The sequence below is a fragment of the Vicia villosa genome, linkage group LG1 (assembly GCF_029867415.1).
Source record: "Vicia villosa cultivar HV-30 ecotype Madison, WI linkage group LG1, Vvil1.0, whole genome shotgun sequence".
Taxonomy (NCBI): Eukaryota; Viridiplantae; Streptophyta; class Magnoliopsida; order Fabales; family Fabaceae; genus Vicia; species Vicia villosa.
The window spans coordinates 45,612,401-45,638,771 of NC_081180.1; the positions used below are offsets into that span (position 1 = coordinate 45,612,401).

The 26,371-nt window shown below is 34.2% G+C and overlaps 3 protein-coding genes across 3 annotated transcripts; 2 read left to right on the plus strand and 1 right to left on the minus strand.

Annotated features, from left to right (window-relative positions):
* Positions 1-73: 73 nt before the first annotated feature.
* On the minus strand, positions 74-7,765 carry LOC131636379 (protein TORMOZ EMBRYO DEFECTIVE-like). Its single transcript, XM_058906990.1, has 14 exons — positions 7,401-7,765; positions 7,135-7,317; positions 6,422-6,595; positions 5,735-5,949; positions 5,137-5,419; positions 4,537-4,671; positions 4,261-4,379; positions 3,451-3,607; positions 2,991-3,237; positions 2,835-2,911; positions 2,008-2,127; positions 1,429-1,559; positions 1,173-1,347; positions 74-775 (listed from the first exon to the last, which is right to left on the minus strand). Exons 1-14 carry the CDS (start codon positions 7,695-7,697, stop codon positions 356-358), a joined length of 2,733 nt encoding a protein of 910 aa, XP_058762973.1. The 5' UTR covers positions 7,698-7,765; the 3' UTR covers positions 74-355.
* Positions 7,766-8,389: 624 nt separating this feature from the next.
* Positions 8,390-10,196, plus strand: LOC131625658 (uncharacterized). The gene is made up of 9 exons (XM_058896522.1): positions 8,390-8,464; positions 8,585-8,852; positions 8,947-9,037; positions 9,117-9,244; positions 9,326-9,398; positions 9,486-9,633; positions 9,833-9,897; positions 9,993-10,090; positions 10,189-10,196. The coding sequence occupies exons 1-9, from the start codon at positions 8,390-8,392 to the stop codon at positions 10,194-10,196; spliced, it is 954 nt and encodes a 317-aa protein (XP_058752505.1).
* A 9,055-nt stretch (positions 10,197-19,251) lies between these two features.
* On the plus strand, positions 19,252-22,354 carry LOC131625751 (uncharacterized). Its single transcript, XM_058896614.1, has 6 exons — positions 19,252-20,302; positions 20,396-20,614; positions 20,719-20,886; positions 21,070-21,137; positions 21,286-21,577; positions 21,666-22,354. Exons 1-6 carry the CDS (start codon positions 19,252-19,254, stop codon positions 22,352-22,354), a joined length of 2,487 nt encoding a protein of 828 aa, XP_058752597.1.
* The last annotated feature ends 4,017 nt before the right edge of the window (positions 22,355-26,371 follow it).

A 26,371-nucleotide genomic window follows, 5' to 3' on the forward strand; every position in this document is an offset into this window, starting at 1 on the left:
AAAGAATAGGCATTAACGTAATAAAAAACTTTTGTGGGACAAAGACAAGTGCGCAGTACTGTTTAAATTAGAGTAAGGATAAACGCTTGAGTTCATGCTATAAAATATGCAGTCTTCCTGTCACAAAATTTTCTTTCAATCGACAGCTGAAGAAACATTTCTATAACACATTGGTAGCAAGCTTGGAAAATGATCTACATCAAAAACATGAAATACTAATACAAAATTGTGGCTAAAATTACATAGCAATTAACAACAAAATGGTGAGCTACATATTCTTTAATGACAGCAACCGTCAAAATTTTGAAGGAATCAAGTTCTTACATCAATTCTGTAAGAGGATGAAAGCACCAACTTATGCTTGTAATTGAATAGATTCAATTTTGTTATAAGCAACTTCCTTGACTTTCTTGTGGGAACCGTGTTTTGATTTGTTTGATTTTCTCTTCTTTGAAGCTGTACCATCAAGTGTATCCTTCTCCTCGATCCCATTTTCATGTCTAGATTTGTGTGATTTCCTTTTCTTTGAAGCAGTATTATTTTCAATAGTGTAATCTTTCTCCTCGTTCCCATTTTCTTGATCTGAAGCATCGATTTCAGACCGTAATGGAAACTTGTCCTTTGATTCCGTCTGATGGGTCTCTGGCTCAATAACTGACATTCCTGATAGAATGAAGTCTAACAAAAATGTGCTTCTTACAAGTCTGTCTATCCTTCCAAAGTGCCTCTGACTATATGGTATAAGACCTTCTAGTAGTTCCCCGATCCCTTTAATCTGAAATGTGCCATAAAAAATGTATGTTACACATTTTTTTGCTTCCTCAAAGACTTGGAATTCTTTAAGATAAAACGAAAAATATCCTAACAAATTGAACTAAATATGGATTAAAAGTTGCACTGTGTAGAATTCAATGTATATTGGTTTATCATATAAAAACATACTTTTACCCTAATGCTATAATGCAATTTATATCCCTTATAGTAAACAACAGTTAAATTTGATACCAAATATCATATTTCTAAATGATTTTCTCATTTGCATTAAAGCGGAGAATGCAATCTGAAAATTAAATCTGTTCGAGCTGCATATGCAGCCCAAACTAACCAGCCTGTGTTGTAGTCTTTAAGGATAAAAATTTCATAAAGCCTCTTAAAGAACGGCGAAAAAACACCTGAACAATATCTGTTGGAGGAAAGATGTTGAAAACTCTGAAAAGCACGAACTGTGAAACATAACAGAGCTTTGGTTTTGTATTCCATTCTCGAATATAGTTAAATAATAAACGAAGCTCTTCATTGCCAAAGGCCTTAAGTGCTCTATCAACATGATCTTCAGCCCCTTTCTTTCTGCACAACAAGATTTGGGTGCCAGTCATGACTCATGTGTATACCAATAAGGTTCAAGTCATAAAATGGATAAAAGCTAACCTGCAAAGTTCTGTAAATAACTCCAAAAGTTTATGGGGTCTGCGCAATTCAAATGCAATTTGTACTGCCTTGGTATAGTCAGCATCTGATAGGGCATTCTCTAGCTCTTGACCTTTCAAAACTCCCTCTTCCTGCATTACCAATAGAAACCATATTACTTTTTGTTAAAACCCAGAATATTTTTCCAAGAAATTGGGGCAAACTCCCCATGTAAAATGCTTCAAATCTCTCATAAAATGATATTATAGTTCTTGATCACAACCTCCTCTTACTCATAGTCATAGATAACATGTCTTACTATCTCAACCTAATTTACTTTATTCTCTCACAACAATAGTTACTAACAGAGGCCTAACACTTCTCTAATATACAAGGCGCGGATGATTTTAAAGAGTATTTATCTCTGCTGACTCTAACTCTAATTTTATCTGATTGTATAACCACTCATCCATCAAAATTTGTGCATCGTGTATTGGGGAATAATTGTAGAATCAAACTTAGCAATCATTATTATAATCAACCTTTGATTTAATCTCAATGCTAAGTGAAAAACGAAAAAATGTGCTCAGTTTAACAAACCTCTTTGCGAAAAGCTTCTTCTTTATCAGCTGCAGTGGAATCTAGCCACAGATTGACAACGGCATCACTGCCACCAGTTGCAAGCAGCTCTGATTTGCTGCCTACAGCCAACGCCCAAACCTGCAGAGTAAAATAAAAATCAGCTTAAGATTTATTTTGAGAAAAAGAACTGGAAGGTCATTAAAACCTTGCAACTGCATTTTGAGATAATGCATTAATGAAACAAAACACCTTGTAAATATATAGGGTATATTTAACGACCCGCTCTAATTAACTAGTCTTCATATTCAAACCAAATGAAATATATACTGATATTAACTGTTAATCAAATATTCAAATAAGTTATATATCATCATCTATATTATACAAACTATCTTACGGAGCAAGAAATAAGTTATATTATATATCATCATCTATATTATACAAATTATCTTATGGAGCAAGAAGAAATTCAGAGATGTGTCACTGCCAAAATATAATCTACACACTTGAAGGTAAAAATAAAAAGATATGGCTAAAATAAATTGATGTTCTGAGTTTGGAAATAATAAATGATCAAGAAAAGCCTAATTTGAATGTTGGGTAGAGCATAGAATTCAGTAGCGTCTATACAGTTTTCGGGCTGAGAGGTGAATAGGTCAAATTCTTAAATTTCTCACTAATAATAGAAGATTCAAAAACTCTACTGAGAATCTTGAAGTATGCAAACACATATGTGAGGGCCCTCAACCAAACACAGGTATAAAATAATCCCTCAACTAATAAGGCCCTGAAGAAAAACAGCAAAAAATAAGATTATAAGTATATAACATAGGATCGAGTAGAACCTTGTCTTCGTGATTGTCATATGTGGCAATACATTCATTTGATTTTACAGTCCATAGTTTTACTAAACCATCAGCACCTGAAATATTAATTGAGGATATCATACAAGCAATCAAAATGTTGGAAATTAACAAAATCAGCTATAGATAGCCTCATACCACAAGAAACAATCTGTGTTCCACGAGTAACAAACAATGCTCTTAACACACTTGAAGTGTGTCCTTCAAATGTCTTCAAACACGAGCCATCAGATATAGCCCATATCCTTATTGTTTTGTCCCCGGATGCTGTTACTACACATTGATCAACAGGGGAAAACTCTACAGACCAGATTCCTCTTTTATGCCCTTTAAATACAACTACTGATACTAGATCTGGAAGTCTCCAAACACGTGCGGTGCGGTCCTGATTGAAGACATTAAAATATAATTGATAGTAACTACAATGGAAGCACAAGATTTTCAAACAGGAAGAGTAAAGGAAGGAAGCCAGTGTAAGTAGTCTTTACACGTTAAAAACTGATAAAGAATACTATAGTCAGCAATGGGAACATATCTTTTAATAAGATTAGTTAATATAAAAGACCAAAGAAATGTGCAAGTCATATATAATACCAACCTGAGAACCACTACATACTAAACTATCATTTGGAGCAACAGCTACAGAATTGATATCTTTATCGTGAGCTGCAACAACAGCTTTTGCTTTTAAGTTAATTGGAGCTGTCAAATTGTCCAAGAGACCATCCATACTCCACACCTTAAGAGTATGATCACTGAGAAACATTCACCACATTCATAAGAAAAAATTTAAACAGTATAGTAGTATCCAAAAGCTTGTGCATTTAAAATCAAAGGATTCAACAATAAACCTGGTAACATATTGGAACAGTCAAGTCATACAGCATAAAAAAAAGGAAAATTTAACATCAAAAAATAAACAGAAAAGTAAAACTTAATGTTTGGGGATAATGATCCATTGGAAGAAGACTATCTTGAAAGAGATAAATGTGGTTGTCTTCTTTAAAAGATTGGCAACACAGCATAGGTCAACCATAATGTTTTTAACATGTTATATTCAAAGTGACATTGTCACTGGCAAAACAAAGCATCAGATAACCATCAAACTTAACAGAAAAAGGTTTTTGAAAATATATTTCTAACTAGCTATTGGTGCTAAACCATAATGTTTTTACAATGTTATATCAAAGCGACATAGTCACTGGCAAAACAGAGCAACAGATAACAATCAAAACTTAACAGCAGAAGCTTTTTCATCTTACAGTAATTACTTTTATTATTAAAAGAGTTATTATGAGAAAAACCATATCAAGCGACTCCAAAATGCAGGAACTTATGGAGAGTAAAAAATAAATCCTTGCTGTTATGAAGAAAAAAAAAGTAATGCATCGACAGATTCTACACTCACCTACTGCCACTAACAAAGAAGTCCCGCTTTTTTTTTGAAAATGCAATGGCTCCAACAGCTCCCATGTGACCTATACCGACTCCAATGCAGCTTGTAATTTCTGAGTCCCATAACCTAACCTATACAGCAAGTGGACATTGTTACATAATTTTAGATTGACTTCAACACAGTGCACTACAAGCATATTATTATTATTAACTTATTACAAACATTATATAAGAGTTCCCGCAGAAGAAAGTTCAAAGTCATAGTTGAGACCAAAGAGGTAAAACTTACAGTGTTATCTTTACTTCCAGTCACAATTAGGTTTCTCCCAGAACTTGATACACAGGTGTCAAGGCATAGAACTATTTCAGTATGACCAGATAAGACATAAGAACATGACATAGATGCAAGGTCATAAACCCGAACCTGCAAAGGGGTAGTTCATTAAAGGCCGAGAACTTAAACATCACACTTGCGCGGCTGAAGAATGGAGAATTGATACATAACAAATTGAAGGATGGTAACCAAATGTTGAACTTCTTGGATTAGTCGGTTGCAAGGCCGGATACCAAGATTTTTATTAAAAAAAAATGTTGAGCTTCTTACATTGATCAATCATTCAAATCCCAACAAATATGGGAGACGACGTCTACTTTATCCTTTTGTGAAAATAATTGTATAGCTTTTATAAAATTAGGATTGTTCAATTTCAGAAAATTAGGATATATAGTTTTCTGGTGTGACATTACACCAGTCTATGCAAGACACTTTTGACTAGCACTTTATCTATTTTTCTTGTTCATGTTCTTTCTTGTCCTCATTTGCAATGCAACCAACGGAAATTTATCCTTTTTTAGCATAAAGTTTAAATGTACTAGCACATTTTTATACCTGTTCAAGATTTGTAGCAAGAGCAAGGAACTTTTCATCATCCCCAACAAACTTCATATCTACAACCTCTTCATTATATCCCACTAGTCTTTTGGTAAGATTTAATTGCAACAACTCTTCAATCCAATTCAGAGAGTAAAACAGAAACTGCTGATCTGCAGTCACGCAAAGCAATCCTTGGTTCGAGCCAAGCATAACAGCAGAAGTGAAACCCCTACGTGAACCATCCTCGTCTGTGTTGTTTGTAACATCTGAAGCTTTTTGCTCAAACAAGCAAACTGCACTGTTGATATTAAATAAAAAAACTGAGTGCATAGCTTCCATCTTGATTAAGATAACTTTGAAATTTAAGCGCCGATCCTTTAATCGGTAAAAAATATTATATCCCAAATTTAGGTGTGCCAAATTACTTACAAGTTACAGGATGCCACCGTATAAATAAACTCCAAGTAACAAACACAAATTATGTTAACAAGTTTCTAACTCGGATCCTTGCATAACTCCCATATTTCATTTCAATCCACCACAAACTAAATTTAATTCATGCAAATGAACTAGAAATATTTTAACTTATGGAAAAAAAATTCACATATATTACCCTTCAGAACTCCATATGCGTACAATGCCTCGTTCACCAACAGTAACAAAATGTGTTGCTTGAGAACCAGCGTGTTTTTTTGAATTTTGGCGATATGAATCTAATGAGGAAGCAAAAGGACTCCCTGCACTAATAAGACAAACGGATTCAACTGCCTCATTTGTGATGACAGTCTTCTTGCTACTATAATCACGAAGATCCCACAATGTAACAATCTGCCAATACAAATTCAGAGACCAATATGTCAAATTAATAAATTAAGTTCATTGCGGTTTTGGCCTACTAGTAAAAATACCATCCAGACAAATTAAGCAATGTGTAAAACTGAGGATAAGTCTCACTCTAAAGAAAAATAAATAAAAATGAAGAAAAGAAAAAGCTCATGGTGTAAAAAAAGAAATAGCGGAAGCCGCAAAGTGGTTTAAATAAATAACTAAAAATAAAATATAGCATGCTGCACACAAATAAAAGCTTCATAAACAAAAATTAAAAAGGTGACTAACAAAAAACTCAAAATTGCAACAGCTCAAACAACTGACAGAAGTGCTGTTTCATTTTCTGCAGTTGATCGAAATCCCTCTATGTAATAGCAGTATAGCAATGCTATGCCAGTTATTTAGCAACACTAAACTATTGTATCACAGGTAAATTAAAACAGAGAGGAAAGTGGAATGTTAAAAATCTTGCCTTATCTCTTCCAGAACTGAGCAGTGTCCATCCGTCTTCAGATACTGCAATGGAGGTCACTGCAGAGTGATGATTATCAAGGATTGCAATGCATTTATTCTTTCGCTTGTTCTTGGAAAAATCCCAAACCCTTACAGTTGCATTATCACCCCCATCATCACTGCCAGAAAAAATCTGCATACACCGATTCCATTAGGATAAGTTAAACATATGAAGGTGGATTCAACACTTGCACATGGTTGGAAACAAGCAGTGATAGGGAAGGGATAAACAAAATTCACATTTGCATCAAAAGGATTAGAACCAACTATCTTATCAATTCTTTTACTTTAGAATTACTACACTCCTCCACCCTTCTCACGCTACATTAACTTAAGTTTTCTTGTTCTTCAAAAATCACAAAATGGAAAGGACAAAAAAAGACTAAATCACATTTATATGATCATCAATTAAAGCTTACACTACTCTGTCCCTGTCACCAGTCATCATTAATCACTCTAAATCAATCAGTTAGAAAATGTCTTGTTTTCTAGACTTTCTACATGGAAAGGAGGATTTTAAAGTGTAGCTCACATAACAGTAATCACTAGTCCGTGATTATGATTCAATTCATCTTGGTAGTCACAATTTGTTCAATTAATCCCTATTAAGAAAATGTATAGTGTCACAAACACAATGCAATAACGTAAATAGCATTAAGGCGGGGGACTCACAAGCTGTTTCTCAGGATCAGGATGAAACATAACACAAGAAACAACTCCACCGTGACCTCTAAAGAAATGTGTACAATATCCAGCATCAACATCCCAAACAAGGACATTCCTATCAGCTCCACCAGTAGCAAGCATCCCTCCAGAAGCATCACAAGCCATACACATAACAGGACCCTCATGACCCTAAAACAACACCAAAATCAATTACAGTACACACAACCAAACACTGAATAGAACTTAATCAGCTAAACCTAATCTGACTGTACCTTCCAGGAGCGCACGCATTTGAGAGTGGATAAGTCCCAAACTCTAATTTGGCGGCTGTGACTAGCAGAGAATAGAATTTTATCGTTGGGGCCAAGAGCCAAAGCGGTGACTTGTTCGGAGTCGCCTTCGAGGGTGGACCTGATGGATGCGTTGGCGGAATCGACGATTTTAATGGAATCGCCGCAAGCACAGACGATGAAGGAGCCGTCTGATGAGACGGCGTAGGGGCCGCCGGTGTAAAACTGTTGCAGGGCCGGAACACATCGGTAGTTGGTTTTCAAACGAAGGGACTCCATTTGGTATTTGGCTCAAAGCAACTATGTGTGAATCAAAATTAGTTAATGGAGGAAGTAGGGTTTATGTGCCGGGGTTTTGGTGCCTTTTTATTATTTTTTATTTATTTTATTATCAGCATTAATTTCATTATTGTTTTCTTTTTATACTTGTTGAGCTCTTTTACGGATTTCCACAAAGTTTTGCCTGTTCTTGTTAATTCAATATTTAAATTTATTTTAATAGTAATTGATTTAATTAAAAAGTAAAAATCTACTTTAATATATAAAAATCAATTACCATCAAATTCCCTTAATTACCCTAATCACAATCAATTAAACATGGTTTTACATATCCTGAGAGTCATTACACATCTAATCATGATTACATTCCAAGAGCCAATTTAATGCAAAACTTCTTTATTGGAATATGAAAAAACATGCACTACGTTCTATGCTCTTATTGCATTGGAACATTCATATTAAATAAACACTACCTTTTCATTATTTCTCCCTATATCTATATATTTTCGTACAAACTCTTCCAACTTGCATGTGTAAACTGTTCCATCTCCCCATTCCCGTTTTTCAAACAACAATTGAGCGGTAGGGTTTCGTTTCTCCTTCCCCCATTTACATTCCACCTTACTGATATTTTTCTGTCTTCCATTTTGTTTCTAAACAGAATATGAGCCGAAAATTCACCCCCATTAAGGATGTCAACGATTCAAAGGAAACATGGAGATTGGCCGTTCGAGTTGTTGATTTTTGAAGTGTTATCAACAGCAAGGGTAAGGAGCATCTGGAGATGGTTATAATGGACGCATCGGTAATGCTTCGTATTCTCTCAAATCGTTTTGTAGCTTATTATATTTTTTAGTTATGATATTGTTGTTGTTTGTCATCAACAGGGTGATAGGATACAAGTTTTGATTCGTTCTGACCACACACCGAAATGGAAAGAACGCATACGCGAAAACATGTCTTGCATAATCAACAATGGAACTGTTTATGATAACGATTTTCAGTGGAAGCTTTGTGATCACGACAAGAAGTTTGTGTTTATTGGTGGTACGACTGTGAAGGAAGTTGATATTCAGAACCTTCCTCCCAAAAGATTTTTTTTCAAAGACTTTACTGATATTCTTGGAGGCAATTGTGAGATGAACCGACTTGAAGGTAGATATATTAGGTCATTTATTTTCTTCCTACTACAATTTATTATATTATTACAGAAGTTGATTTTAACTTACTCTTTCACTCTGTTTTGTAGATATTATTGGTGTAGTTCAGGAAATCAACAATTTTCAATATAACAATTCTGGAAAAAAGTCATTTGTTTCATTGAGTCTTAAAGACTTGAAGTAAATTATCTGAATTCAAATATTATAAGTGTGTGCCGTCATTATTATCATATTGATCTTTTTATATTTGTTTTTGCAGAGGTGTCATCGTTAACTGCACATTATGGGAGAGCTACGGAACAAAATTTTTGGATTTCTACCATGATGAAAAAAACAGTGGTGCTATTGTGATTGTACTAACTCATGCAATGATAAAGGAATCACAAGGTTTGTATCTATAAACTCCTATTATTAAGATGTGATAGCTGTTTGTAGTTAATTTGATACTTTAATTTTTATCTATTTTAGTCTCAAATGGATGGAGTGGATCTAAATTGCTTATTAACAAAGACATTCCAGAGATAACTGAGTATTTATCAAAGTATACACAAATTGTTATATTCTTACAGTATAATAAGCTCCTTTAAAAATTATCATCATTTACATTCATTTTGGTACAATGTTTCAGGTTACCTGCAAATGAGCAGACTGAAAAGCCTTCGCAGTCCTCAAAGGGAATGTCTCTTTGGTCTGGTGCCTCTCAATTCACCCTAGTTGAAAGTTTCGTTCATAAGGCCAAGTGTATATCTCTGAGTGACCTTTGCAAGGTGAAACAGGTAAATGGTTATGGAAAATTTCAAAAAGTAAGATCAATGTTATTTTATATAGATGATTTTGTGTTAGAGTGTTGCATTTATTAATATTTAACTTATTGTATCTTAGGACATGTTATGCGTTACTGTTGGAACAACTCAAAGGTTTTTTGTCTCAAAACATGGTTGGTTTTATTATTGATGTACTAAATGTTCTTTAAAGGCATCTGATGTGAACAATCCATACAAATGTTCATGTGGACAGAATGTAGAACATGCCATACCAAGGTTGTATTTTTCAATTGTTCATCAGATTAATTCATTTGCCATGTTTCAATATTTGTAATGTTCTAAAAGTTTTTCGCTATTCATTTTTCTAAAAGGTATCGAGTTGACATATATGTAGTTGATGGTGAATCAAAATTTCGCTTTGTGTTTTGGGACACTGACTGTGCCGACATTATTGGAAAGTCTGCTGATAGTATTTATAAAGCAATGCTTGAGGTTAAGTTTAATTCATTATCTATTTTAATATTTATTTGTATTAAGTGTTGTACTTACATTAAATTTAATGTGTAGGAAGGTGACGACGACCCTATGATATATCCAGATGAACTTGACATGCTTCTTGGTAAAAAATGGCGTTTAGGGCTAAAGTTCAGCCAACATTTGGCCAAGCATCTCTTTGGAAACTTTCTTATGATGAAGAATTTGTAAAGGAAATTGAGAAAGATTATATTACTGATGAAGTATGGAAATTTTTGTGTGAACATATACATATGACTTTTATCAATATTTGTATCTTAATCTTCATCTCAATGTCTGATCTGCAGGGGGATAGCAAACCTTTAAACCAAAACTCAGTCGTTGATCGTGTCGATGAATCCATTGTATGTTAATGTTGCCTGAACATTAAGAAGTAAATTACATCATTTTCTTGGTACTTATTGTTATTTTTTTTCTTCCAGGAGTCGTTGTCTGCATACGGAGAAAATGATCCTGATAAAGTTGTGGCCAATACTCCATCTAAAGGAAGTCCCGTTAATCTTGATGCTGTAGATTCTGAATTTCAAGCTTATGGAACTACTCAACTTTCAGGAACAAAGCCTGCAAAGAAAGTTAAGATTGAATCTGATGCCTGAAGACTCCTATGAACCAGTTTATGTGCCAACATTTCTATTATTTTTGATTTATTTGTTTCCTGTTGTTTTACTTTTTTGGAACAAGAGACACGAGTTATTTGCTATGCATAATCTATCAATGTTTAATTAGTTTTTGTTATAATTTCTGCAAACCGAGGGTTTTTTGTAATATTTTGATCTTCCAATGCTAAATAGATTAACTGTCATTTGTGTTTAATACTGCATATAATATTGCCCGAGTATACAAATGATCCATATCAATTGGAAAAAAAAGTTTGAATTAATCACCGTACAGGATATTTCTTCTTACTTGCAAGTTAATTGTCTTAATACTGCATATTTTTTTGCCTTAATGGAATATTTAACCTTCAAGTGAAAATAAATTTTTTATTAATATATTGTATATCAAAATCCTTCTTAGTTGCAGAGTATTTTTTTTAATAAACCATATTTTTATAATTGATGTTTACAGTCAGTTAATGCAGTATAAGTTCACTACTGACATCTCAAGCATCCGAATTTAAAAAAATTACTATAAAGACATTTTTCAACAGTTTCATCTTAGGCAAGTTTTTTAAATTCATCAACAAAAATTTGCAAACAACATGCATGATGTAAATAAATACTATCGAAGTATATTTAACAAGTTTTTTAATGTGACTCTTGAAAACTGCACCAGCATGATGTCAACCATCATACCTACCTAACCTATTACCTGTAACTTGCACTAGATTATTATCTTAGTTGTGCATGTAGTCATTTACCAATGCATCGATTTTGTTCTTATTGCCTCTGCACGCTTCGTGCAATTATGGTTGCTTGGTACATTAATGATTGCTTATTTTAATGATTAAGTCACAAGATTTTGAACTGCATGAAATATTAATTAACATAAACCTTTCATATTCAGCTGCTTCCCTCCATATAAAAAGTTTGGAGGGAGTTTTTGTCCATATATTTGCTGCTTGCCTCATTATTCAGCCATATTTTGCAAAATGATTGTAAGTTCAAAGTAAAAAAGCATGGAAAAGAAACAAAGTGTTGAGCATGATCACTTCATAAATGTTGTCAGAAGAAAAAGGCAATTTGATGCTAGACAGCATAGAAAGCGTGTGCTTGGAGCTAAGAGAGCCAAGAGATTGGCGGCAATGAACAAAGAAAATGCATATCAAACTCAGCCTCCTACTGATACTATATCTTCAAATATCAGATTTCCACTATCTTCTATTTCTCCAAATATTCCAAGTTCCAGCATAACTGATCGAAATATAAAGCAGAAAACTCATAGTATATCAACTTTGAATACATTTGCAAGTTCATTAACAAAAAACGCCCAAGAGTTGTTTCTGTAAGGAACATTAACAATTTAGGAGTTAACCTGGGAAGGAGATTTGATAACGAGTTTATGCGCGGTACGACAACATCTTCAAGCCATACACCAAATCCAGATTCCAATATCAACGAACTTTTCCAAGATGACAGTGAAGGTGATGCAAGTTCCGGTAATTCTTCAGATGGTAAGTAACTTTTTTTTTTGGATTATTAACCGATATTGAATATTCATACATTTCACCAATATATAATAACATAATATTTACGAAATCTTTTTCACGGTGTTGTTGTAGCCTGCAGTTCAGTTTCTAACTATTCAATGGACGAGCATGACGTAGGTTTCGACACTGACATTGAAGAAATAGATGTTCAAAGTTCAGGTTGTAGATTATTTTATAAATATGTTTCTTACTTTCAAATTTCATGATGTATTATGTATTTTACCTAACAAATGTACATATTCATTTAGGAGAATACTACGATTTAGGTGACCCATCATTGAGTGTCAGCAATGTGGTGCAAATATGTGGTATATGGAGAGGAAGAATAAGTGTCGACATTCTGCTAATCCTAAGTTCTCAATGTGTTGTGGAGAAGGAAAGGTTCAAATACCTTTGTTGAGAGAACCCCCACCCGTATTGCAGAGCCTGTTATTCGACCAAAACAAAAGTGAATCAAAACTATTCCAACAACAAATTCGTCTTTACAATATGATGTTCGCATTTACTTCTCCGGGTGCTAAAATGGACAACAGATTTAACAATGGTAGAGGTCCTCCTAACTATCGTATTCAAGGTCAATCATGTCATCGTATAAGTAGCATGTTACCATTGCCAGGTGAAAAGGCCCGTTTTGCCCAACTCTATATATTCGATAGTGAACATGAAGTTCAGAATAGAATTGATGTTTTCAGGTTTATTACTTTAGCTATCTTTGTTTCATCACTGTTTATTATTTTGTTGTTGCAATTTTCAAGAATCTGAACTTTATACGTTGGATGTTTGCAGAAGAAGGAGCGGAGTGGATATTAATATAGTGGAAAATTTGTCTTCAATGTTATATGAACATAATGTTCATGCTCAATCTTTTAAGATGGCAAGGGATAGACTTTCTGAAGGCAATGTGGCAGATCTAAAACTCTGTCTCATTTCTGAGCGCCAAAATGATGGAAGAATATATAATCAACCAACAGTTTCAGAAGTTGCTGCTCTCATTGTTGGTGATGTTGATACTGCAGAAAAAATGGATATTATAATGCAAAAACAATGTGGCCAACTTTAGAGAATAGATGAATATCATACGTCTTATTTGGGATTTCAATATCCTTTACTTTTCCCTTACGGTGAAGATGGTTACAGACCAAACATACGGCATCGCAATAAAGGATCTAACACGGTTCGTAATGCAGAAACAACGGCTACGGTATCAGAAATTGAGGATGTTCCATGGGAGGAAGCAACCAAAAGAAACAGACTTACAATCAGAGAGTGGTTCGCCTTTAGGATCCAGTCAAGAAAAAACGAGGCACAGACAATTCTCAGGTCAAGGAGGTTGTTCCAGCAGTTTTTGGTAGATGGTTTTACAATGATGGAATCTGAGAGACTTCGATGGTTAAGAAAAAATCAGTCAAAACTACGAGTAGGAAAGTATGATCATCTTGCAGATGCTAGGACAAATGGACATACACGTGTGTCGCGGGGAAAAATCGTTATCCTTTTTTCGGGATGAGACACCTGATGCCTTCTTTGGGCTCGAGTGCTCAAAAAAATGATTTTTTTTTGTTCTGACCAAACTTTTTATTATTTCCAAAGTAGGAAAAGGAAAAAAGCTGCAATAACCTAAAAGTGGGGGGAGAGATCTTGGGTAAGAGGGTTGGTTATACGAAGGGAAGGTATTAGCACCCAACGTATCTATAGTACTCTATAGGTTTCTTTGCTTTGTTTTTCATTCCATGTTATTGAGAGGTTCTTGTGAAATAGGTGGGACCTAAGGTGTTTGTTTGATTATGCTCGCAAAGATCATCGCGATCCTCTGCATACATATCCCCTAGAGGGAATCAGAGCATCTGTAGCTCGGGGTCTACGGGTGCTAAGGTTTGAGTGGTTTGAGGGAGAAGTTTTGCTCGCCAAGGAATAAGACCTTGTTCCTACGTATTCTCAAAGGGATGTTGAGAAAGTCAGAGCAATCGTAGTTCCCACTTATGCTAGTGGAAGCAAAGGATAAGAGACAAATGTCATCTAAATGTTCGATGTATCTAATCTATATCATCACATACATCTGTTTGTTTTTGTTTGAAAATCTTTTCATTATAAGCCCTGGGCCATGCCGCTTATGGTGCTTAGAATGATAAAGATGTTTTTTAGCCAGCCTTGTGGCAAAAACTTTTAATGAAGTCAGCCTTGTGACAAAAAGTTTTGATTAATCAGCCAGCCTTGTGGCAAAAGTTTCAACGAAGTCAGCCTTGTGACAAAAACTTTGATTAATCAGCCAGTACGGTGGCAAAAAGTTTTGATTGATTAGCCAGCCTTGTGGCAAAAAAGTTTGATTGATTGATTGTTTGTGATGATATAGAAGAGATACTCCTATCATAGAGATGATAAATGTCTAATCTCCTAGGGTATTTGATTTGGATATTGGGGATGCTTATAAGAAGCCCGTGGGTCCTTGTACGAAGCCCAAGAGGAGGCTATCCGAGGGTCCTTGCATTGTAAGCCCAAGAGGAGGCTATGGGAGGGACAATCCAGGGTCCTTGCATTGTAAGCCCAAGAGGAGGCTATGGGAGGGTCACTCGTTTGTACAAAGCCCAAGGGGAGGCATGGTATAGTTGGTTTGAGCTCTTAGAGCGATTTCACCGGGAAACCATACTCTATGTCCTAACCTAAACTAGTGGAGATTCTTTGCACGAAGCCCAATAGAAGGCTATGGGGAACCTAGTGTTATACTAAGTTGAACAAGCACACATATCACACATATGAGCAAACATGAACAAGTATGAACAAACATGAACAGGTATGAACAATTATATATATGACAAAGTGTGTGTATATAATGGAGTTTATGAAGGAAATATACCTGTAAGCATGATCCATTTGTATACACAGGGGCTTCGGGACTTATACTCGAGGAGAGGTCCACTTGAATTTATTCAAAGCTATGTAAACAGGTATTTACAAGGGCTTGGGACTTATACCTACATGGAGGCCCATGGTATTTTTGGGAAGATTTAAAGAAAACCTTCATTTTTTGATTTGTTGTTCGAAGTTAAAAAACAAACTGATCGAGATATGTACAAAAAAGTGTATGTACAAAAAGGCGTACAATGAAATACCTAATTTCATGTACTGGAATGGGACTTATACCTACGTGGAGGCCCATGTTTTATTTTATAAAACATGGTTGATTGTTTTATTTATAGACGCGTCGTTTGTTGTTTTGAAAAACAGTTTGAAAAGTATTGTTTTGAAAAAGTTTTCTGTACAAAGAAAAACTGTAAAAATAAAGAGGAAAGGGACTTATACTCTCTAATATTCGAGAGGCCCCACATCGCTTTGAAAATCAATTGATCAATTGAAAAGATTTAATCAATAGTTTCAAAAAGAAATGGTTTATCGTTTTTGAAAAGAATCGCGATCGCTTGTTTTAAAATGGTTTGAATTTTGAAAGAAGTTAATGTAATCAAGATAAACAAAAAGATTGTCTTCAATTAACACTTAGATGATTAGGGTTTATTCAAAAAAAAATTACAAGTGATTAGGTTAAAAATTAAATGAAAAAACAATATTTAAAGTATTAAAAATACTTAAAAATAAGTCATTTTGAACCTATTTAAAAATGTATCAAATAAATATTTTTTGATGATTTTTTTTGATATTCTTAAAATATATTTGTTAAACAAGAAGTGTGTAAAAAATGAATGAAAAATGAATTAATTTGATGTGTTAAATAATTAAATGAAGTTGTGTAAAAAATTGAAGGAAAATAGTGATAAAAAAATGTTTTGGCCCCCATGAGTGTTGAACTCGCGCCCTCTCTCTCACAACTCAAAAACTTAACCAACCAGACCACGCGCGTGGTCTGTTAATCTCTTGCAATGAATTAAATATATTTTGAATCAAGTTCCTAAGTTCAGTTTCAAAATTTGGCGCCAAGAACACAACCCCCAAATTGAATTTGAAAATTCTGAAAACTGCATTGTTTTGATCAAGTGAATAGCCTAACTTGCTCGATTTTCCACAAGGAACATGATGGTACCAATTAATTTCATTTATTTTCACTCTAAGATCATTAATTTTCTGATGAACATGAAGAACCCTAATTCTATGATTCAATCTGAAATCGTGTATGTGCAAGATAAATAGCAATTGATTGAGGGTTAATGATCCTCATGTGTGCAGAAACAAGATGGTATGTTCATATTTTATTCATGATGCATGATTCATAGAGTTTGAAGTTCAAGTAGCTTACCTTCAAAAACGAGAAAAGTGAGAATCGAATTCTGCAAATGAGGAGTTCCAGTTGTTGTTTCTTGATTTGAACACCTTCAGTGGACCTTATGGAACATGTTTGGATGCCTGGAACAATTTGAAAACCTCTTGATCAATCCATGGTACTCGATCTGCAGTATGGCTCAAGTGAGGATCAAGCTTAGTGATTTTGGTGTTTCAGATCATGTATGATGGTTGGAACAGTTCATATGAAGTATATGGATGATGTTTAGAAGGTTAGTTTGGACAGAATTTGCTTGGTATGAATTTTGGCATGATAAGGCTAGTGTTATGCATATTTGGAGGTGAGATGATGATTCTGAGTTTTGGGATGATTTGAGGTGTGTGAATGGTTCAAATACATCATGTATGATGTTTATGAGATGTTAGAATCATTACTTTGGCCAGAACTTCAAGGGTTTGGAGGTTGGGATTTCTTCCTCACTTTGAAACTTAAAACTTGCAATTCAAGAAAGAAAGAGAAAACCTATCTTTTGTGAGGTTTTGGTGTGATTTGCAATGAAGTAATGACCTCTATTTATAGGCCAAACTTTCTGAACTCAGAGCTTTGCAACTTGCTTCAAAGTTTGATGATTTGGCTTAAGGGATAGAAAGGAATCTTTCACATTTAATGCATATGGTTAAAAGTAACTAAACCATGGTTATTTCTCTAAGCTTCTTATCTCTTTCCATTCTGATCTCAAACCAGAAATATCTTTCAATTATTGCCTCTATGTGTCATCAATTGGATCATTTGGTAGATTGGTTCATAACTTAGTGAAAATGGCATGAGATTTCAAGTGAAAAGTTCACTAATGTCAAAATTCAAAGCCATGGCTATACTCCATATTTTTTCATGCTCTTGGACATTTTGGAAAGCTCATGTTGCATACTTCAAAACCCTAGTTGAAAGTTTCTTCAAGACCTTTAAGGAAATGGGTGAAAAAGATCCATAAACTTTGAGAAAAATGAAGTTTTTAAGTGAAGTTTTCAAAAAGTACCAACTTTGAAGCTCCATATCTCTTAAATGGTTGATCTTATGGAAAAAAATTATATGTGTCAAAGTTGTTTATTGGATCAAAATCTACAACTTTCATGTTGGAAGTTTTTTTCAGTTTGTAGGTGAAATTTTGAGTTATTCCCTTCCAAAGTTTGGAAAAAACCATGAAAAACACTTAGAAAAATTTTCTAAGTATGAAAGTCAAACTTTTGACTTTTTGATTCTTGATTGATTTTCTTGATTTTTCTTGATCAAATGACTTCATATATCATATATTGATGATTCAAAACTTCAAAAGTCATGGTTGACCAAAATTCCCCAAAAGTCAATGGTGAACTTGTACAGTTGACTTTTTCAGACGAATCGCGTTTCTGGAGATTTCAAATGAAACAGGCTATCCTCACCATATGAATGGTATGAATGGATCATATTGAAGCATTAGAGGATATTGAGCCATGGTTTGAGTTGTGGCACCATGTCCTGATTAAAAAGTCAGTGGTTTAGTGAATTAGGTCAAAAACCCTAATTGTCGACCAGATGAAATTGATGACTGTAGGTCTTGAATTGAGATACAATTTCCATTGTATATTGTCATAGGGATTATTTGAAGATGATTGAAATCTTTGATTGACTTCCTGGGGATTTTTTAGGGTTTCCCAAATGTGATCCCTGATTTTAGTCCCTGATAGTTCAAAACCCTAATTCTGATGATTTGAAATTTCACTGTTGATCAATCTTTGTGTAGGAGATGTTCTGAGCCAATGGATTGGGTCAAAATGATGCACTTGGGGTCTTGAGGTCATGTCCCAAGTCATTAGGTCAAACTCTGAGCAAAAGTCAGGAGTATACTATCTTCAGTCAAAACCCTAATCTGGTTGATTCAGTGCCTTTGAGCTTGTTGAAATGAATCTCTGAGGACCAAATGTTGATTGTTGATGAAGATAGTTCTTTTGATATGGAGGGAGAACAAAACCCTAATTGATTGTTACTTGTACTGATGAGTGGTTTCTTGATTAAACCCTGCTGAGTCACAAGTAGCAAGCACAAGCTATGCAATTTGTTAGAGATGCAAATGATGCATATGCTATGATATGAGGTGGTATCTTAGGTAAAAAATTGGGGTATGACAACGTGGTGCAGCTACAGGGAAAAGAGTTGTCCTACCTTCGTCGTATGTTGGAAGCCCTAGATTTATGGATCAGTTATACTTTGATGGCATGGCAATTTGTAGTTATGTTGGATTTCCTAATTTGTTTATTACATTCACATGTAATCCCAATTGGCCGGAAATACAGCGCGTATTAAGTTCTGCAAATCTAAAAGCGTCCGATCGTCCGGATCTCATAACAAGAATCTTCAAATTAAAATTTGATGCGTTACTGTCCGATTTGACCAAAAAGAGTATCATGGGAAAGGTTCTTGCGTGTAAGTAATTTATAACTTTGATTAATTTAATTTCCTTATTCATTTTGAATGTCATGTTATAAACCAATATCTGAATTTTATATTTGTAGATATGTACACAATTGAGTTCCAAAAAAGAGGTCTGCCCCATGCGCACATATTAATTTTCCTTCATCCGTCGAGCAAGTATCCAACACCTGCTGAATTTGATCGTATCATATCAGCAGAAATACCAAACAAAGACACTGACGAAGAGTTATATAACTTGGTCTAATCTCACATGATACACGGACCTTGCGGAAATGCTTTTCGTAATTCTACGTGTATGAAGGAAGGAAAATGTTCTAAATACTTCCCTAAAGAATCCAGACGTGATACGATCGTTGATCAAGATGGATATCCGGTTTATAGACGAAGGGACAACGGACGCACAGTTTCTAAGAATAGAATTGAGATTGACAACAGATTTGTTGTTCCTTACAATTCAAAGTTATTGTTGAAGTACAGAGCTCATATTAATATGGAATGGTGCAATCAAAGCACATCCGTCAAATATTTGTTCAAATACATCAACAAAGGATATGACAGAATAACTGCTGCAATTGTCATGAATGAAGATGGATCTGTTTCGCAACAGGACACCGTTGATGAAATAAAGCAGTATATTGACTGTAGGTACGTTTCTCCAAGTGAAGCTGCTTGGAGAATTTATGGTTTTTCTATTCATGGAAGAAAACCAGCTGTAGAAAGACTTGACTTTCACGCTGAGGGACAAAATTTTGTTTTCTATACTGGTGTCAGCCCTATTACCACAGTCCTTGATAAACCGAGCGTTACTGAGTCGATGTTTACATCTTGGTTTGAAGCAAACAAGAAATACGACGAAGCGCGCCAACTAATGTATAGCAATTTTGTTTCGAAGTTTGTATACGTTAAGAAAATGAGAGAGTGGAAACCCAGACAAAAGGGATACACAATTGGAAGACTAATTTGGGTTCCTCCAACTACTGGGGAATTGTACTATCTCAGGATGATGCTAACACATGTTAAAGGACCGAAAAGCTATGATGAAATAAAGACAGTAAACAATGTTAAGTACGATACTTTCCGTGATGCATGTTTTGCTATGGGATTTATTGGGGATGATCGAGAATTCATATCTGCAATAACAGAAGCATTTCATTGGGGTTCTGGACATTATTTGAGATTACTTTTTGTTCACATGTTATTGTCAAGTAGCATTAATAGGCCTAAGCATGTATGGAGTAAAACTCGACATCTGTTATCTGATGGAATTCTTTATTCTCAGCAAAGGATTGCAAACAACAGAGGTATATTTTCAATTGTGATCAGAATAATTAATTTCTAATTTGAAGATATGTTCCAATATTTACCATCTATTTGTTTATATTATTTTTTAACAGGTCTGCGGCTAACAAATGAAGAAATTCTCAATCTAACGTTGATTGAAATTGAAAAACTTCTTCGACGAAGTAGAAAGAGTTTAAGTGATTTTCCTGGAATGCCAAAACCACATGGTTACATAATTGAGGAGCTTGGAAATAGTTTAATTTACGAAGAGAGAAACTACGATCCTGCTAGACAACTTCAAGAGTTTAATACGCTGTATAATAACCTCACAGGTCTAAATAGCAGATAACATCATTTAGGCAGTAGAATTTCAGATTACTTACAAATTTATATTGCTAATATGAAGCATCTAAATTATATGTTCACTTAATTTCAGATGAACAAAGAGATGTTTTAAAACAAATCTTGACGGCTGTTGATACCCAGAACGGAGGCGTATTCTTTCTGTATGGTTACGGCGGTACAAGCAAAACATACATGTGGAGAACATTAGCTTCCTACATAAGATCAAGAAGACAGATATGCTTGACAGTTGCCTCTTCAGGTATTGCATCCCTGTTGCTCCCCGGTGGTCGAACGACACATTCTAAATTTAAAATTCCGATTCCCACACTTGAATCTTCGACATGCGACATTAACAAGGGTAGTGACAGGGGTGACTTGCTAAAAGTATCAAAATTGATTATTTGGGATGAAGCTCTGATGTGTCACTAATTTTGTTTTGAAGCTTTGGATAAAACCCTCAGAGACATCATGGCTGGATCCAGGTCATCGGATAAAATATTTGGTGGGAAGGTAATTGTGTTTGGTGGCGATTTCAGACAGATTCTACCGGTTATTCCAAGAGGCAGCCGTTCAGATATAATTCATGCAACTATCAATTCATCATACATTTGGGATCATTGTAAGGTTTTGAAACTTACAAAAAAACATGAGGCTTCAGCAATCTGGGACGACTACATCAGCATCCGAGTTAGAACGGGTTTCAAATTGGATATTAAAAGTTGGAGATGGAAAACTAGCAAAACCTAACGATGGCTATGCTGATATTGATATCCCAGCAGATATTTTGATATCTAATTTTGATGATCCCCTTCGAGCAATATTCGTAAACACTTATCCAAATTTTGAAGCTAACTTCAATAATGTAGCTTTTCTGCAGTCAAGGGCAATATTGGCTGGAACAATTGAGACAGTAGATGAAATAAATCACTATGTATTAGACAATCTTCCAGGTAATATTATATTTTGTGTGAACATTTATCCGAAGATTTTTCACTTCAATCTTTAACAAATCGTAATATAAAGTCACTCCATTTTCAGGGGACGAAAAGGAATACTTAAGCTCTGATTCAGTCGATACGCATGATGGTGATGGCAATGAATGTTTTGATGCTTTAACTCCCGAGTTTTTGAATGGATTGAGAACGTCGGGACTTCCTAATCTTAAGATCAGATTGAAAGTAAATACTCCAATCATGCTGCTCAGGAATATTGATCAAGCAGAAGGCTTATGCAATGGAACACGTCTAATCGTTACAAGATTGGCTGACCATGTTATTGAAGCCAAAATAATTTCAGGCAACAACATCGGCTGTAATATTTATATTGCACGAATGGACATTACTCCAACGCAAACGCCATGGCCATTCAGGATAACACGAAGACAGTTTCCTATAACGGTCTGTTATGCTATGACTATTAATAAATCTCAAGGTCAGTCGTTGGATCATGTTGGCATGTATTTTCCAAGGAGAGTGTTCAGCCATGGCCAGTTGTATGTTGCAGTTTCAAGAGTAAAGAGCAGAAAAGGCCTTAAAATCTTGATCCATGATAAGGAGAAACATCCATTGACCACCACAACAAATGTGGTCTTCAAAGAAGTGTTTGAAAATGTGTATTCTATATGTGTTTGCAATATCTATGGCAATGTTGTTATTGGTAGAGATTTTGTGCTCGGTTGCTTAAAATTAGGTTACAACTTAAACAATTTATTAACTGTCATGAATTAAAGATTGGATATGACCTTTGCATACTGATAACGTATTTTTATTTGTAAAGCTGGATTGAAAAATGATGATGAATATTAGCTGACATAATAGCAATGATTATAGAACACCATCACTTAAAACATTAGCAAAGGCCAAAAAATGATGTTGATAACCATTCTTTAAATCCATTACAAAACCATCAATGATTACAATCTAAGTACCATCAACAACAAATTTAAAGATCCAATAAACAGCTTTACATATTCATCGACTACTTTTTTTCCCCTAAGTACACAAACATCAGATATGAAAATGGAATCATGGAGAATTCTATGAAATCTCCAACTTGAAGATTTTTTGACTTTGCAAAATCATACCATCCAACTCCAATATGTTTTTCATACTCATTCCTTCCAGCCCTAAGAATGCGACAGTGATATCCCTTACCGTCAATAAGATCTACCATCCTTATTGCATTTTGGTCTTTACGAAAACACGGCAGTGGATATAAGTGGGTTTTGAACTTACCAGAGCATTTTGGCCTCGCATATTCGCTTCTGTGACATTAGATTTCCACTTTACCTCCCTGGTGTGATCAGCCATGCATTCATCTTCTGTAAGAAACTCATCTTTTATGAGTGTTCCAAACATCTTTTCCTGCTCTTCCTCAAACTCTTTGTTAATGTTACGTGCCCATTCAAGACTGTTTCTCTCAGGATCACTGAAACATATATTTTAAAGAGTAACACTGATATTAAGCAAAAAGATGAGAAATCAAGGGAATCCAGTTTTTTATTACAAGATGCATGCAAACAATACTTACCTGCTTGATGGAGAAGGGACAAATGGAACTCCCCACTTCACCATAACAGAATTAAATTTTATAAGACAATAGTTTGATGCACTATGACAATACTTTCTATATATAGATGGTAATACTCCTTATAATTGGGCCAGACAACAGTGATGGGCCTACATATTTTATATGTACAATTTTCCAAAATATTAGGTAAACGAGTCTTAACAACAAAAAGTAATTATATATATTATTTTAGTAGTTCATAGATGTTATAAATCAGGCCTTTAAATATCCATGGGCCTATATTTCGCTTTGTACATTTAATAAAAAATTTGGTGTAAATTTTTTTTGTTACGTAAATTGAAGTTGCTGTATATCCAACTTGACTGTATAATATGTATTATTTAGAAACTCTAATTTGGTTTTAACATGGTAAATTGTTTATCGAACAAAAATTTCTTAAAAAAATATTTCATATAAACTTTATAACTATTATATTTAGTTAGCTTTTATAATGCATATAAATAAATTATTCTAACACACATGAGCCAATAATGATGCCCAATTTAAAGGAGCAACTATTAATTATGTAGAACATCAAGATGACCAAAAGAAGTAACCATTAGAAATTTTCTAGGCCAGCAAAAAAGTTTTGATAAAGTAATGCAGCATTGCAGTAAAAGTAACAACCCATAGGGTCATCAAACAACATTGTTTAAACAAGTTATAACAGTAACCACCAGATACAAAAAATTAAAAGAGTTTAGTCTTTGAAACTAATTAAACAACAGAGCAGTAAGCAAGTTTCTTCCACAACTTTTCAACAGCACCATCATTTCTTCTTCATTGTAACATAAATGAAAGTACCATGTCGCGCCAACTGACAAGTCAGTGTGTCACCTTTCTTGAACCCTTTGGCCTTCACATAGGCGTACCATCCTTGAGTCATGTATTTCTCAGACGGACTTGGAGCCCCGTTGCGGTATGTCGTCTTCACAATACACTTGAATTGTTGATACAAATCACAATCTCTAATAGTTACCTCCTTCTGATTACTTGCCAAGCAGTCTATTGCTATCTGCTTGGGGAAATGCTGCAACAACACAAAGATTCATTGAATAAACACTTGAGATCAGCAAAGTATTAAAATATGAGGAAGATTTTGAGTATGCTTACCTGGACATTATCCTTTTTTACTTTTGAATTCTTTATAGCAATATCCCAGCAGTACGTTGGCTTTCCCCCCCACATTCTTATCCTAACATTTGAAAGATTTTTTCCCTTCTTCGCAAGTTTCAAAGTTCTCTTATCATTCCCATCTGTAACGGCTCTTTTGTTGGCAGTCCTGCCCAGATTCTTGCTATTTGTTCTCCTTTCAACTGCAGTTGCTTTCTTTCCAACTGTTTTATCAACAACAGGTTTGGACTTCTCAGTCTTTTTGTTACTTGGTACATTATCGTTCCCAGAGACAAGGGGGACATCATCTTCTTCAACCTTAACACTCCTCATAGGAACAACAGTGTTGTTGACATTTGGAACAACTGCAGGGGCATTCTTGCAAGTTTCTGCAAAGGTAACAGATTTCTTCGAATTTGCTTTACCCTTTCTAACCGACTTGACACAAGATTGTTTTACTGAACCCTCTGCAACCTCATCCACGAGTTTTTGTATTTCATTCATTGCTGTCTCCTCACTGAAAGAACAGTTATAAGTCCATGAGGACATTATGAATGCCAAATAAAGAACAATAACCCCAAGTCTTACTTAAGTCAGCGAATAATTGAAAGATTAACAACTTTAAAATATGTATAAGATGACAGACACTCTTGACTAAAAATAAAACTCTTATACTTTATAGAGTAACACTATCAGGCAAATAAAGATGCAATAGAAGTTTCGCAATATTCCGAATACCGGATCTGGGAAATAGTAAACAAAAAACTCCATTCACATCATTTTCTAAAAATTACACAAATCTATTTGAGCATGCAGCAGAAATCAAAAAACCCTAAAACCTAAATAGATCGGACATGAAGAAAATGCCAACACGAAGAAATTAAACAGGAAATCATGTTTCTAACCTGATGAGTTCTTCTTCGTCGTCTGATAACCACCCATGCGTTGGCTTTCTTCCACCCTTCATTGTCGTCATTTCTTGCAATCTCCAGAAGTGATGTCAGTTTTTTCCTAAACGAGAGGAATGAAAACGAGAGAAGTGGTGTAATGTGAACAGTCCAAAATATATTGTGACTCAACTTTGCACGCTTCATTTTCCCTAGACGTATTCAGTAAATGACACCTATCTCAATCAATCATAACTGTTACCTATGATCCACCGTGTAACCAAAGCATTTACTAAACCATTTGGAAACAACGCTTTGTAGTGTAACTAAAAAAAGGCATTTAATTTATCTTTATCTGTTAACTTCAAACATACATGCATACACGATTTTTTTTAGCTTTGCCAATACCATGCAGTGTTTTTATATTCAGTTTTCCTTTGTTTTTTTATTACTTCCTCTTTACTATTTTTTCCCGCGTTTTAAAATACAAAGTTTCTATTTTTTTATTTATATTCTACCTTTTTATTAGAATCCACTTTTTAGGAATAATCAATATATTTTATCAACTGTTTTTAAATCAATTATTACTTTTTATCATCACATTTAATAATTAAAACATATGTTATCATAATTAAAAATTAAAGCAAATATTAGTTGATAAATACTCCATATATAATTATTTTAAAATTATTAAATACACGTTAGAATAAATTTTACAAACAAAAGTTGTCCTGTTGTTTTTTCCCACTCACCTAATAATTATAAATCAATGACTCAAGATAATATGAAATTTATATTTCAAATTAATATTATATCAAAACACTTATTATTGGGTCTTAACTGTTGGAATTTTAAATTGGGCCGTGTCATAAAATTATAAAATTTCTTATATTTTCCACTGTTAAATTTCTTTAATATTTAATCTTATTCTAATAATATTACTATTAATATTGATCCCACTAATTTAAATATCCTACGGATCTTACTTTTAAACAACCTACTATTAATAATTTTTAACACTTAATATTATATTTCAAAAAAAAAATTCAATTTATACATCTTTTGGTATACATATTTTACTGAACTATAATTCATGTTACATTATTTCTTATACATAATGATATCCTTATGTATATTTTTCAACAAATATATTATTAACAGTTGTACCCAAACTAA

What these genes read in the sequence shown, in the direction of transcription:
- LOC131625751 (XM_058896614.1), top strand. Translation starts at nt 19,252, where the DNA reads ATGATACACGGACCTTGCGGAAATGCTTTTCGTAATTCTACGTGTATG. An exon ending in AAGGATTGCAAACAACAGAG is followed by an intron (nt 20,303 to 20,395) that starts GTATATTTTCAA and finishes ATTTTTTAACAG; the next exon opens with GTCTGCGGCTAACAAATGAA. An exon ending in ATAAAATATTTGGTGGGAAG is followed by an intron (nt 21,138 to 21,285) that starts GTAATTGTGTTT and finishes ATGAGGCTTCAG; the next exon opens with CAATCTGGGACGACTACATC.
- LOC131636379 (XM_058906990.1), bottom strand. Translation starts at nt 7,697, where the DNA reads ATGGAGTCCCTTCGTTTGAAAACCAACTACCGATGTGTTCCGGCCCTG. An exon ending in TTGCTACAAATCTTGAACAG is followed by an intron (nt 4,672 to 5,136) that starts GTATAAAAATGT and finishes ACCCCTTTGCAG; the next exon opens with GTTCGGGTTTATGACCTTGC. An exon ending in TTCTTTGTTAGTGGCAGTAG is followed by an intron (nt 3,608 to 4,260) that starts GTGAGTGTAGAA and finishes AATGTTTCTCAG; the next exon opens with TGATCATACTCTTAAGGTGT.
- LOC131625658 (XM_058896522.1), top strand. Translation starts at nt 8,390, where the DNA reads ATGTCAACGATTCAAAGGAAACATGGAGATTGGCCGTTCGAGTTGTTG. An exon ending in AATGATAAAGGAATCACAAG is followed by an intron (nt 9,245 to 9,325) that starts GTTTGTATCTAT and finishes TATCTATTTTAG; the next exon opens with TCTCAAATGGATGGAGTGGA. An exon ending in ACCTTTGCAAGGTGAAACAG is followed by an intron (nt 9,634 to 9,832) that starts GTAAATGGTTAT and finishes TGTTCTTTAAAG; the next exon opens with GCATCTGATGTGAACAATCC.